The sequence below is a fragment of the Gallus gallus genome, chromosome 2, assembly GCF_016699485.2.
Source record: "Gallus gallus isolate bGalGal1 chromosome 2, bGalGal1.mat.broiler.GRCg7b, whole genome shotgun sequence".
Classification (NCBI taxonomy): domain Eukaryota; kingdom Metazoa; phylum Chordata; class Aves; order Galliformes; family Phasianidae; genus Gallus; species Gallus gallus.
The window spans coordinates 117,729,565-117,744,295 of record NC_052533.1 but is presented as its reverse complement, the minus strand read 5'-3'; the positions used below and the strand labels follow the sequence as shown (position 1 = coordinate 117,744,295).

At 37.9% G+C, this 14,731-nt stretch overlaps 1 protein-coding gene across 1 annotated transcript; it reads left to right on the top strand.

Annotated features, from left to right (window-relative positions):
* The first annotated feature begins 32 nt into the window (after nt 1-32).
* Nucleotides 33-13,840, top strand: TCEB1 (transcription elongation factor B subunit 1). Its single transcript, NM_001007888.1, is given in 4 exon segments — nt 33-106; nt 7,085-7,144; nt 9,106-9,249; nt 11,266-13,840. Coding segments are annotated over 3 exon segments (339 nt in total). The 5' UTR covers nt 33-106; nt 7,085-7,140; the 3' UTR covers nt 11,457-13,840.
* Nucleotides 13,841-14,731: the final 891 nt, after the last annotated feature.

Genomic DNA, 14,731 nt, shown 5'->3' with positions numbered 1-14,731 from the left:
CGCGGGGGGCCGGAAGTGCGCCGTGACCCAGCGGAAGCGCTTGGGAGGCAGCTGGCCCGATACGGCGGGGGCCCTGCGAGCGGGGCGGAGGGAGCGGCACCGACGGGTGAGTGGCGGAGAGGCCTCGCCACGGCCGCTTGGGAGCCGTCCCCGGGGTCTGCCCCTGGGAGAGCAGCGAGCCTCGCTGCCGGGGGCAGGGGGCCCGGAGCGCTGAACAGAGAGGCCTGGAAGAGCCGGGGGCGTGTGGGGAGGTGGCGGGGGTGCGTGCGTGCATGGTGCGGGAGGCTCACAGTTAGGGGTTCACTTCTAGACTGGGTTTCCCCTGCCGGCAGTGGGCTGGTAGTGAAGAGCGCGTTTCTCCTCTCTGTAGAAGTCTCCCTGCATTCCACGCGCCGTCGGGAAAGGGGCTTTCCAAAACGCTGTTGTAATTAAATATCGCTCTTAAACTTTTTCCGCTACGAATGACGTCCACCCTCTTCCCACGCCATGCCCTAAAGAAAGGGCAGTAACTAAGGCCGAAAGAATTTAGGATGCGTCCTCTGGGGCTGTTGTGCCAAGGTGCGAAGTGCTGGTTGAAGTGCTTCGGCTATAATGGTCGGTGAATGTAAGCAAAACAGGACTGATGGGGAAGAGCGATAGGCTGACTGACGTGTAGTAAAGGAAACGTGCTTCTGAGCAGCCCGTGCTCCTTAAAGGCAGGCTTTGTTTTTCTGTAGGTGACCACGAGCTTTGATAAGTTATTGGCGGCTTTAGGTACATATGTGAAAAGTGTGACACTAGCAGGCAGCTCTGAGGGCCAGTGTTACCTATAATGTGTTAAGTGGGCATTAAAGATGATCAGTGTTGTGGATTGTGATGTGAGCATTGGGCATTAAAGATGATCAGTATTGTGAGCATTGCGCTATAGGGAGATGTAGTCATAGGTTTGCTGTTTACTCTGGTTTTGCTGTTGCAGAACTTCAGTTTGGAACGTAGATATATACATCTTGGAGATCTTTAGGATAAGAACAGCTTTGTGCCTGTATTTATGAGCATTCTCTTCTGTACTCAAGCTTCCTCCTCTTGCTCTGCTAAGAACAAAAATGTAATTGGGAGTGAAGTGCTATTTATTAACTGAAAAGATCCTTAGAAAGGGATAAGTGTTCTTCTGTAACACATCTTGAGAAGAGCTATCTAGTGTGTAAATATTTTTTTTTCCCCCTAAGATTTACCATCATCACTGAGAGATTTAAGATATGTGATCTTTAGAAACTTTCATCACTTCTGTCAGGAGTTAATACTGGTTCAATGAGGAGATGCAGTTGTGTAAGGTACCCTCTTCTGTCTCACACCCATCTAATTTTTTCCTGATCCATTTGCCTTCATGGTCGTGCTCCTTATGTTTTCAATGGGAATAAATTAATATCTTTGGAAAGCTTGCTTAACTTCAGGTGGTTTTGCTGTGTTTTTTGGAATTCTCAGTCTATGCCCTACGTTTTGTCCTAGAAATATTTTTTTAAATCAGAGTAAAATAAAGGAATTTTTATATAGGATTTTTACAAGTTTTCTCACATCTGGAAAAGCTCAGGATGTGGTTACCGTTGTTGTGGGGTAGTTTGCTTAATAGTAGTTTTTGATGAATGCTTATAATGAAAGAACAGAAATTGATACTGTATTAAAAGTTTGGAATATGGAAGCAGCTTTTTTTTCTCTCGAACTGCAAGAGATCTAAAGTAACCAAGGCTTTCCTTGTATGTTAGGGAGAAAACTGTAACACTTGGGTTTTGTTGTTTTTTTTTTCTCTTGGGAATTACTGGAAAAGAAAGTTTCCTAAGAGAAAAGAATACCTTAAATAAAGTGAGGCCTTTGATACTCCATGCGTAGCATCCTAGCTCACCTGTTTGTCTGAACTAGCATTCACCTTTTGTGTACCTTTCTAGTAAATTAGCTGATCTGGCAATCTTGCTGTACCAGTTTTCCCTCATGATTTTTCTAGGTATGTTTCAATCCATATTTACATTATTTTTTTTGTGTACCCTAAACAGTGAATACTAAACTGAAGAGTGGTATTTTTAAACAAGTTTCTCTTTAGGATCTAGAGTAGGACTATAGTTTAGGGTTAAATAGTAAGACACTATTGATTTTGTACACAGTGGCCTTTCTTTACTGAAGAACTCTTCCTGATTTACAAATGACACTCAGAAAATTCCACATTTGACTTCTCAACAAACCCAGGAATTGTGAAGGCATTTTTGTTATTTGCCCCACGTTTTCCATAAAGTTGATCTCACAGAATGCAAAAATGTCACCAACTGAAGCGTACAAAAGACGTGTGTGTGCCCGTACTGCACAGCTAATGAATTGGAAGCCTTTCGAGTTACCCTACATCAGAATCTGAGTTTCAAGCATTTTTCTGTGGGAACAAAGAATCTGAGTGCTTGCAAATGTTTGCATAGATTTAAGTTTCTTGTGCTAAGTGGACTAAAAGGATGATGTTCTGGAATGTGTAAAGCAGTTGTGTGTGTTCAGTTAAATTAATATATGCCCATCAACTATATTGTAGCCTTCCAGGCTTAGAAGGTGTAGAAGGAAGTGATGTTCTGAAAATTCTGGGCGTGTTGGTTGACAAGCATGCAGTTTTGGCCATGAGTTAGGGAAGGGGTCATGGGCTTTTTTTTCTTACATTTAATGCTCAAGATTAGCAAAAAGAAAGTCGAAACTAAACTCACTATACCATACTATTTCTTCTTGGAGTTGTGAGGAGAGTAAGGTATTTAAGCACAGGAACACCTGCTTTGTGTTGACAACTATGGTGGTTTATGATAGTTAGCTATATGCTACCTCAAGGTGTAAATCTGTTACTGCTTCCACCAACTCTTGTGTAAGCTCATGAACCAGGAAGGGAGTTGACTGAAAATAACAGGCTGTGGCTCATGCAGGATCATGTCAATAGTATCTCAGTTAACTTGGGCGTAGTTGTTGGAAAAAAGATGCTTTTCACAGAACAATCGTGTTGAACTGAAATATGTTCAAATCTTCATAATGTATCATGACACTCATGACACTTCTTGATCCAGAAGAGGAACCAGTACTTCCTAACCGTTTCTTAGTTTTGTTATAGCCTTTCTGAGTTTCCTATTTTCCTTTGCTTATCTCTTCTATTGTTGCATTGACCCTGTGATCCTTTTATGCTCTTTGCTGTCAGTATTTTGTCAGAAGAAAATCTATACAACCACTCTTAGTCACAATTATCACTTTATATATTTTTTTGAAATTATACATTATGTCAGAATAGATGAAGTGGAACCGACTTCCATCCCTTCCTTCCAAAATGAATATAGTGGGATGTATGATGTTACTTTCTTAAAAGTAGGTAGGCTTCCTGAGTCTTCTGTTTTTAGCAGTGGGATGTTACTTTTGTTCTGTATTAGCAATACAAATTTTACTCTTAGTTAATACTATTATGTTCATTAGTTGGACTTAAACTAAGGAATAATCTTGACATGCTTTTCCCTCTTTGCTTGTCCTTTTGAAGAATTGTATTTATCTTCATTTTGCTAAGCTGAACAAGCAAGACTTTCTGATTTATTTATTTTTTTTATTTTTAATTATACAACAGTTTTTTTGGTTATGACAGTAGCTCCTTTCTGTAGTTTTCTGAACTTGAACTACTTCTACCTGGGGTACTTCTGCCCATCTAGCCAAGAAGATCAATGGCATCCTGGCTTGTATAAGGAACTGTATTGCCAGCAGGAGCAGGGAGGTGCTTGGTCCCACTGTACTCAGCTCTGGTGAGGCCACACTTGAACTGCCACGTTGAGTTTTGGGCCACTCAGTACAAGACATTGAGGCTCTGGAGGGTCTCCAGAGAAAGGCAACAAATCTGTGAGGGATCTGGAGCCCCACGCAACCTGTCCTTGAATGCTTCTAGGGAGGGGCATCCACAACCTCACTGGGCAACCTGTTCCAGTGTCTCACCACTCTCACAGTGAAGAATTTCTTCCTGATATCTAGTCTAAATATAGCCTCTTTGAATTTAAAACCATTTCTTCTTGTCCTGTCACTACATGTCCTTATAAAAAGTCCCTCCTCAGCTTTCCTTTAGGCCCCTTCTGGTACTGGGAGGCCACTGTAGGGTCCCCCTTGGAGCCTTCTCTTCAAAGAAGATAATGAAGTTTCATACAACTTCATTTGATGTGCCGTTTTTCAAGACCAGTGAATCACTTCTTTGTGTGATACTCTGTTCCCCTTTTGTTGCAGTTCCTTCTACTTCTGTCTCATCTAAATCTGCCTTTTTTTCCCTTTTTTTTTTCTTTTTTGACAACATTGTTAAAATAACATACTTAGTGTCATTTTTGGAGGACCTGGTAGTCCCTTTCAGTCTAATTGTTGCACATTTTACTTTATTCCGTTAAACAATTTTTTCTCACAAGATTATCCTCTTATCGCATTTGTTTAACACCAGATGATTTACCTTGTCCAGATTCCATCTAGCTTGCCTTCCTTTCCTGTTATCAAGGAAATAACAGATTCACTTTTTACATGTTAGGTTACTTTGGCATACTAATCCTTACTGCACTTGTATTCAGTTTTCCTTTATATTTCATACAGTTGACTGCCACTTCTGATCATAGTTTTTTACACTTTGGGTGCTAATAACTGTTACTTTTCTCCTCTTTCATCATAAGATAACACATTCCATTTGATATTATTAAAATGTTCACTGTTTGGGTTTTTTGTTTTGTTTTTGTTTTTGTTTTTTTTTTTTGCCTTTTTTTGTTTTTGTTTTACAACAGCTCTTAATATTTTGGCATAGACATTATTTCAGCTCCCCTGCTTTAATGTGTCAGCTCCCTCAGGTTATGCAAGGTAACCTTTTTATTATTCCTGGGCAATAGATGCTCTCCAACAGGACAATTTCCATTTCCAAACTTGTTGGAACAAATGAAAGATGCCATCAGTTTTCTGCTGTTACTATTTCAGTGCTGAAATGTAATTTCCATGGAGGAGTTACAGGAATTACTGAAAATGGTGAAGGCATTTAAAGTTTGATATTATGGAATGGCAGTCTACACAAATTAAGATCATTCTTGAACATGCTTAATGCTCAAGAAGTTTTTACGTGGAAGAAGATTTAAAGTATACGAATGGGAAAGGAAAAAGAAAATAAGACATTTCTGTGAAGTTGGATTAATTTTCAAATACAATGGCAAAGTAGGCAGAAGATGCTTTTTGCTCAGTGTTCCACAGACACTTAAAAACTAGTCATGAATGGTTAGTTGTACTGAAAATGCCTTCTTGTGAGAGCTTGAGCAACCACGGGGTTTATCTCATACTTCCTTGCCTGAAATGGTAATGAAAAAAAGGGAGATGGAAGAAATCAACACTCAGCACTGGAGTACTGTTGAGAAGTGAAGCAGTCTGCAATAGCAGGGAGCTCCAGCTTCCAAAGATCTGAGTGTCTTGACTTTGCTCAGGAATCTCTGTAAAACTTCCTCCAAGTCTTTCAGCTCCCTCCTCTACTCGCTTACTATTTTTTATTATTATTATTTTGGCCCAGCTTTTACCACAAATAGAAGAGGGAGGAGATGTGGGGAGCGGTCTCTTCTGCTTTTTCACGCCTTCTTGGTATCCTTCTTAATAGTGAGTTAAGCAGCTCGTGCGTCTGCTGCTGCTCATTGCTTTTCATAGCAATTAAATGAATTATCAGAATTCTTAGCCGACTTTTTGCTGTCCCAGCCCCCGGGTTTCTGCTGAATAACTACCCAGAATCACTGGTCATGTTTTGCTGAACCTTTGGGCATGCAACAGTATGTCATTGATTTGTGCTGGGTTAATGTTTGGAGAGTAGCTGTAGACACGAAAGGAATTTTAGGACAGCAGGTGGGTGGAATTTCTCTTTCATAGTTTTGTTTGCCACAGCAGAGATGCAGTTCAATATAGAGAAATACACGTTGAATCTGAAAATACTGGATTTGTTATGCAAATAAATGCTTTCATTTCTATAATTCTTTGGAATGATTTTCATGACAGATAACATCTGCAGCAAGCTGAGCGTCAGCTTATAAGCAATGGAATGCCTGGTTAACTTACCATGTGTTACCTACATTCAATATCTGGAGTAGATTATCTAAATGACATTGGTGTATGTGTCAGGAACTCTCAATCTTCTAGGAAGGACGGCTTGGAGGGCCAGGTATTTAATGCACACTGATCAGATTGTTCGTTGAGCCTTCTCTTCTCCAGCCTAAATTCCCCAGCTCTGTCAGTCTTTCTGTGACTGACAGGTGCTCCAATCCAGGATGCATTTCAGTGTATTTTGTACTGAGGAGCCCAGACCCGGACCAGTACTCCAGATGTATCCCACCAGGGCTGAGTAGAACAAAAGGATGCCTTCACTCAGTGTGCTGGCAGCACTCCTTGGTCAGCCTGGGATGGTCTTGCTCTTCTTTGCTGCAAGGGCACGTTGCTGACGTGTGTTCTTGCCATCCCACAACTTGTCAGTACTGGTGCATGGTGTAATTCTTCCAAAGGTGCATTTGCCACTGAACTTTATAGAATTCCTGTTTGCCCTTCTCCAACTTGTTGAGGTGTCCCATGAATACCAGGACACTCATGATGCAACAGCCCCTCCTGTATTCAGAACATACCAAACTGTTGTCTGACTTCTGTACTGTTTATTCTCTTCAGTGCCTTCTGCACTATGGCAGAACTTGCTTTCTTTATCTCCCTACTACAACTGTGTGGGTGGTGTCTGTAGTAATAGAAGTTAACAAGCTCCTGAAGTAACTCTGGCTTGATAATCAAGGCTTTTAAAAACCTTAAATAAACATTTTCTTTGCAAAGCTGCCATTTGGAGATTCTAGAACTTGGTTAGCTGGTGGGGATATATATAGCAAAAAAACAAAAAACCCCAGCAACAACAAAAACCAACCCAAAGCAAGAAATGCCAGTTTCAAAACAGTGTTTAGTGTTGATGTGATATTGCACGCTTTGAATCACCATATTCTTTTTAATAGCCTCTATAATAGTGTAAAGGTTAATAACTAGTGCTGACTTAAGAAATTGTATTAGTGACTAAAAACATTGCCTTGTGTATTTTCAGACGCTCCTGTTGCAAAAGCTGCTGTTGAAAAGAAATAATTTTTTTATAAGCAGAGAATGGGTAAGTGGATTTTTCTTAGATTTTTGTTGCTGTTTCTCATGTGAAACATTTTAGCTCTTAAATTGTTAAGAGGGGTTGGACTATAAGACTCTAAATGTTGATCTTGTAGTTTTTTTCTGTGTGTGTCATTTTTTTATTGTAGCCTGAAAACTTTGTGGAACTTCTTGCTATTGTACTTCTTAGAGGATTTTTTGTGTGTGAATATTTGTTTATTGAGATGAGTATCTGTCTAACAGTAAAATGTAATTTATCTTAATATACCAAACAATGAAAATGTATGTGCTAAAATAGGATGCCTGTAGGTTTTATAGCACAAAATTTTTAGATAGGGGACAAGAAAATTTCCCTGTATACCACCTGAAATTTCTCATTATATTGTTTGCTAAGGTCAATCTGTTCCATTCTGGCTAAGAGATCATAATAAGGACTGACTGTTAAATTACTGTGTGTGTGTGAAACTTGGCTAATTGAACCTGTCCTATCTGTCTCACTACAAATGATGGTTAATGAAACAAGGTTGGAAAGATTCTGGTGCTAGCTGTACTTTTTCAGAAAGTATTTTAGCATCTTTGGTACTGATGACAAGTTATTAAAATTGTCAGTAACTATATAGTAATTTTATTTTTATTTCAAATTCATGAAACAACTTAATTGGTGGGGAGAATATTATATTTGCTATAGCCCCAGATACAGTGTAAGATAATACATTACAGTTAATGTAATTTATATTTTTTTGTTTTGTCAAGAATAAAAACAACACTAACAGCCAGATGTCAAGTCAGTAGTTTGTTTTATCTCTGTACTCATGCATGCAGTCATGAAATACTGGCAGTGGATTACTTTTCTAGAAGTATATAAATATCATCTAAATTTCCAAGCTGTTAGAACTTCAAAGACTTCCAGTTTTACCCTAATGCCAAAACTAATACTGTCCTGAAAATTAAATCTTACGTGCAGTGTCAAATTCAAGTATTAATTTCTAATAGAACTGAAGCAGTACTTAGTGTATTGGTTCTGTACTCCTTTAGAAAGTACAGTATTTGAAATACGACATTAACTTTCCAATTGAATATGATAGAAATTGTATATTTGTTGAGTTGGGGTCTTCTTTGCACTTTAAACAAAAGGGGAAGGAAGGTTTAAAGTTATGATGATCTTTATTACAGTCTACAGGAGTGTGTGAAGACCAACTCCAATGTCATCTTGGTTCTGAGCATGATGTGGGTACAGAATAGTCAGTGGTTCCTACCCCAAAGACCATGTTATCAAAACAGATAGGCAGGTACATAGTAAGACAAAAGAGAGGAGAGAGACAGGAAAAGCATAGTCAAAACTGTTATGGGGACACTTCACAAACTTATTGGGTTTTTGTGCTTTCTCACCAAGGTCGCAACGTGAGTATACACTAATTTTCTTAGCTTGTCTGGCCAGTGAGCAAGGAATTAATTCAGTTTCAATTTTCCAGCACAAAAATACCTGCTTTGACTGCTTTCATTCCTACTGTGCTTCAAAAAGCATTTTTTCTCTTGCAGTCTTTATTTTAAAATATTAGTTACATATTCAGATGACTTGTAAGTTATAAGTACTAGCGTGCCACAGGTGGCAATAATTTTGTGAACGGAAGAAGTAGCATATTCTTACAATGAGTAAATTATTTTCACTTGAGAATTCATCTGAAGGAAAATTTCTTTCCTACACAGACTGTTGAAATCATGTCAGAATTTGGTGATGGAGAGAGGGGAGATGTTAGTCAAAATAGATGCATTTTCTAAACATTCCTGTTTTGTAATAGGTTACCAAACTCTTCAGAGAAGTCTTGAAATATGCAAATATTTACCTTATTTTTGGTGTTCTTCAGTGGTTCTTCTGTCTGCAAACATGGTCATGGGAAAGACTGAAGCTTACATTCTTAACAATTGGAATCAGTCATTGTATACTGAAACTGTTGTTTTCCATCACAGATGGAGAAGAGAAAACATATGGTGGGTGTGAGGGCCCAGATGCTATGTATGTGAAGTTAATATCTTCTGATGGCCATGAGTTCATTGTAAAAAGAGAGCATGCATTAACATCAGGAACAATAAAAGCTATGTTGAGTGGACCAGGTAAGTATAACAGATGTAAAACCTTCATGTCCTTCTCTTTCTCTGTTGGACTATTTGCATTTCTATTATATAGTGAGCAAAAGCTGGAACAAATAATAACTTGTTCAAACCATTACTAATTCCATTTCCATTGGAACAGTCCACCTCTGTGGAGTATTGTATACCATATAATTGGACTCTGTAACTTTCTGGACAGCTAGTAATTTTATGATTTTATTACTACCACTTTCCTCTGTTAAATGAACTTGAGGTCATTATATGAAGCTTGCAGCTGTCAAATTCAAGACAGATGACTCCATTGCCACCTCCATGGTTGAACTTCAAGTATTCACAAAGTCTTTATGTCAAGGAGTACTTGAGCTTTATGGCACAAGTTAGTGTAAGTTTGAAGGAGAGATAAATTAACCAAAGGGAAAGCCCTCACGTGTTACTAGGTTTATGAGACTATTCCTGTTTTAAGTGTTTGTACTAATTATTGAAGCATGAAAGGGTGGAGAAGAGAATGAGAAGTTGATTTGCATGTTTTCTTTCTTCTCTACCCTTGTCCCATACAATTACTTTTGGCCAGTTGAGTAGCAGTAGGTTGTATCAACCTCTCATCCAAATATGATCATTCTCTTTTTGATTCTGACGAATGGAATTGCTGTCAAGGTGTATTTGCTGAATATACTTTTCAATTACTCAATAATAGTTGAGCAAATTAATCAATTTAAAATTCTCACTTAATATTCTGTAAAATGAACATGAAAATACATTGCAGATCCATTGTGTAATTCACTCCGTATCTGCCTCCGAGGTGTGCAAGAAGAGTAGTTACAAAACCCGCTCCAAATTTGTTCTGTGATCTGTAACAATATGAAGAAATAAAAGGCAAAGAGGACTAGAAAAGTGACTCTGCCAAGGAGTCAGCATTTAAGCATGTTTTACGTAAACATTTGTAAGATAAACAAGTTTGCAAGTAAAATTATTCTGGCTGTCTACAGGCCATAATTTTCACTGATGTGTAAGCCTTCTCTATTTCAGTACTGTGACATTGTCAATATGCTAACAATTGTGTTGCTTCTTACTGTTTCTGTTACAGACTTCAAAGCAGATTGGCTTCACTATGTGTGTTCAGATATTTCTACACAAATATACGTAGCCATTAGTAAATAGCTCTGCTTTGTGGTTATTATGAAAGGGATCCCTACAGAGATATCCCTATAGAGATAACTACATACTGCTAGATCACCTATAAATATGGAGCGTATGTTAGTGGGCTTTGTATTGTCTTTCAGCTTAATACGCTTTAAGTTGAGAGATAAGAAAAACAGTGACAAAGATAGCAGTAGAGGAAGGCTGTAGGACCAACAACAGGATGATTTCATATCCTCTGTTTCATGCTTAAAGGGCACAAAAGAAAGGTTCAAATCTAACAGGGATAAACCCTTACACTACATAACCTCCAGTACAACTTTCTCTCTTGTTCCTGCATGCCTTTTTTTCCACAGCTTATCGAGTTAGTGTATCTTTAAGGCTTCAACCCTCTGTCAAATCTGCCAGAAACCATCCAAGAAATTCAGTGGTAGTGGGAGGAGACGGAACTGATGAGTGTGCATATGCAAATATGGAACATATGTAAAACTTCTTTCTTTCTTGAGAAAGCTAGCTAAAAATTTGCATGTATACCTCTTTTTCTAGATGATATTCTGAGCTTTAGTGCTGAGCACGCTACAGTTTTAGAGAACCTCTCGAAAGCAAGCATCAGAATTGCACCTGAATTACTAGTGCAGTGGTTCAGAATATTAATATACTGCAGCCTAAATGAACAAACATTTTCTAATGTGAAGGATCCTCTTATTTGTGAAGCTTATGAATGTGAAACACCCTGCTTTGCACTGAAGAATGTAGCAGCTAGGAATATGGAACCCAGCAAGTCTATTTGGAATATGCCGTATTATTGTAGTAAAGTGTTTCATTTTGTGGTGAATTGAGATTCTGATTTTTTTGTTTGTTTGTTTGCTTGTTTTCCCACAGGACAGTTTGCAGAAAATGAAACAAATGAGGTGAATTTTAGAGAGATCCCATCCCATGTCCTATCCAAAGTATGCATGTATTTCACCTACAAGGTCCGCTATACTAACAGCTCTACGGAGATTCCTGAATTCCCAATTGCACCTGAAATTGCACTGGAACTTCTGATGGCTGCAAACTTCTTAGATTGTTAAATAAAATAAATTATAATAAAAATGTAAAACTTTTTTCAGTATTTAATACATGTAGTTAAGTTAGTAACTTTTTTCAGATAGCATGTTGCGTGTGTGCTGTTGAGAACTGTAAAGTTCACTGCAGAGGCAATTGTCTTCAGTCCTTTTGCATATAGCAATCATTCAGTTGAGATTTGTTTTGCTGCTTACACAAATAAGGACCTTTTCACAACTGAGACAAATAAACAAATATGCCAATTAGTAGATGGCTATGCCTTATCCTTTAGGTGTGGTAGAATTTTCGTTTAATACAATGACTGTATAAAATACTGGAGTTTAGCCTAATGCTCTCTAAAAGGTAATTATAGTTAAATACAAGTAGCTGTTTAGGGTTTCTAACTTTCTCTTATTGTTAAAGTTTCTAAACATCTGAACTTAATCTCCTTTATAAGGTGGCTGTCCTTTAGCATACTTACACTAACTAGATTAGAAGTGCCCTCTCTAAGGTTTGTATACTGACAGCAATATTCCATTTAAGTTGGAAGCGGAGTACGTAGGAGAATGTTTAAGGCTTTTAATTTAATCATTGTTTAGACGAGTGAAGAAGTATATTTGATGCATTTTTCCTTTCTAACCTGAATTTTCTCCTTCAGTAATTACGAATATTCAAGTCACTAGTCTGTACAGTAACACTGTGATCATACTGACAGTGGCTTTTAATCCGTGTATATTCTGTGTAACGTATAAAGTTGTTCTTAATGTACTGTCACTTGACCTGATATGGATTCTATATAGTTTCAGTTATGGTTTATTTCCATTGTTGTGGTGGATTACGTACTGTATTTAATCTTTAGATTAGCAGTCATTCCAGTTTTCTTGAATAGCAACTGAAATGATAGCAGTTATCCTATTCTTTACCTCTTCCCTGACCTCTCCCTTAAATCCACAGAAAAAGACCCTAAATGTGGAGGCCTTGTATTGGATGGAAAGGGCATTAAGGAGATGTTTAAGGAGCTTTTTTAAATAAATGTAATATAGTTATTTCCAATGTTTTTACAAATATTTTAGAGGAAAAGGATTGGCAAGCCACTCACAAACTAGAGTGAAGCACATTAGCTCTTATTAATTCCTGCTTCTAATTGCCTATACAGATGGTTCTTAGTTTAAAACAAATTTCCATGAAGCAAAAAAGGAGGAAAAAAAAAAAAAAAATTAAACCAAGACGAAGTTGCTTCTTGTTCAGTCACGGCCTGAAGAACCCTTCTGCCAAAGTAATCTGTAAATGAGACTGTGTCATGAAAAGCAATGCAAGAACAATGTAGTTAGCATCTCCATCAGCTGTCTCTGATTCACACTTTTGATTAAGAAATGATTGTGGTCTTTTATGGAAAAGTCCCACTAACGGATGCTGGGATCTCTTCGTTACTATATTAACTAAGGGTGAAACTCTTGTCTAAGCCTGGCTGCCAACATAAATACAATCTTTGAGGTTTTCCAGACAAAAATGGTAACGTGCATAGGCTATGCAGTCTGCTGATGGAGGAGTTCAGTTCTGACAAATGAACTTACTCTGGACTTGAGCAGTGCTTGATAGACAAGCTGACATACGTCAACATGTTGATAGGTGAGCTGACATTAATTCACATCACGTACTTTGGCACAATTTATTGTGTTTAGTGTGGGGGATGATTATTATTAGATTGGTTTTGCATGATAAAGCTGAAGGGTATTGCAAGGCGATTGTCTGAAATCCTATGCCTGAGCACTATGATCAGTGCTATTTCAGTGCTCATTTTCAAGAGCACTGAAAAGAACACAAAACAGAAGTATCTTGTTATGCTGCTTTTGTTAGCGCCGGTAGGAATATACCCTAAAAGTTGAAGAAGTGCTGATGTAGATGTTTAAGTTCCAACTACACTGCAGGCTGAGAGTCTTAAGTTCTTCAGCCATTTTTAATAGTCTTGAGGTCAATGACTTGAAGCTCAGACTGTTTAGTTTCAAATGGAAGTAAAAATAATGTCATTAAAAATAATAATAATTTGTTTTAAGCATTCCAAAACAACCTCTTGTTGAAGTACATTACATTTTATGATTCCATGCTCCAGCAGCAAGATGAAACACCTGTTTTATTTCTGAATGATAATTTCATTGTTTTTCCTTCAGCTTGATGTATCATACAGTAGCTTTGAACACTCAGGAAATGCAGTAGTGTCCTAGAACACACTATTTGCAAAACCACTGGCTGTTAAGAAAACTAACCTGCAGATTTCTAATGGGGAGGGGGGCAGAGGGAGTTAGTGCAATTTATTTGGTAGCGACATGGGTGTGCTATTAACAGACATTGGAAAATTACCACGCTTAACCCCTGAGTTCTAAATAAATTTCAAGATTGAAAATTTTTAAAACTGTGTTTTTTGTGGATTTGTGACTTATGTAGAATTAAAACTTTCGTGACTGTGTGATGAATAAATTGCTAGTATTGGTGTTAGCATTTGAGTTACAGGCTTTGAAATGTGTATCATGTTCAGAAGTTTTTCTCCTAGTTCTGAAGAGTTTCTTTGACTGAGTCAGTGTTTAGATACCTTTGTGCTCCTCCTGACTGCAACGATTCACAGTTCTTAAAAGGCTTAATACTGAAAGACGGTGGCATTCCTAACTGCCTTGAAGAGGATATTTTAAGGTTCCATGTGCTATAATACTGAATTCCCTTTTGCTTAGTCTGCTAGTTTTGCATCTGATTATTCAAATTTTAAACGTTGGCCATGAAAAGTTATAAATTCTTTACCAACTGCTGGGTTACGATTTTTTCACAGTACAACCTACTGAAGAAGCCTCTGATGGCCTCCAACATGAAATGGCTTGTTCATCTGAAAAATGTTTTACAATACAGGAAATTCCCTTTTGGTTCTGAGGTTTAAAAATGGAGAACTTGTCATCCAGAATCACTAGGCCATTATACTCAACAACTGCATCCAACGCATTCTTTAAAAGGAATTGCTTAAATAGTAGTAATGTGTAGTTGCTTCTGCCTGCATTTCATATATATATAGTCATGAAAGATCAAGCTCACTTAATCTTGATTTTCAGTATGAATACAAACTGTGAAAGTGGGGCCTCACGATCCTTGTGACTTGTTTGCTGAAGTGGCTATTTCCCCTCCTCCCTTTTTTTGTTTTTGCTGTCCGTTTGAAAGGAATTTCCCAACACCTATCTCAATCTGTTGATTTATATGATAAACCATAAGGAAATTATAGACATGGTAAATTTTTTCTGTCCATGCTTTATGGCAACTTATA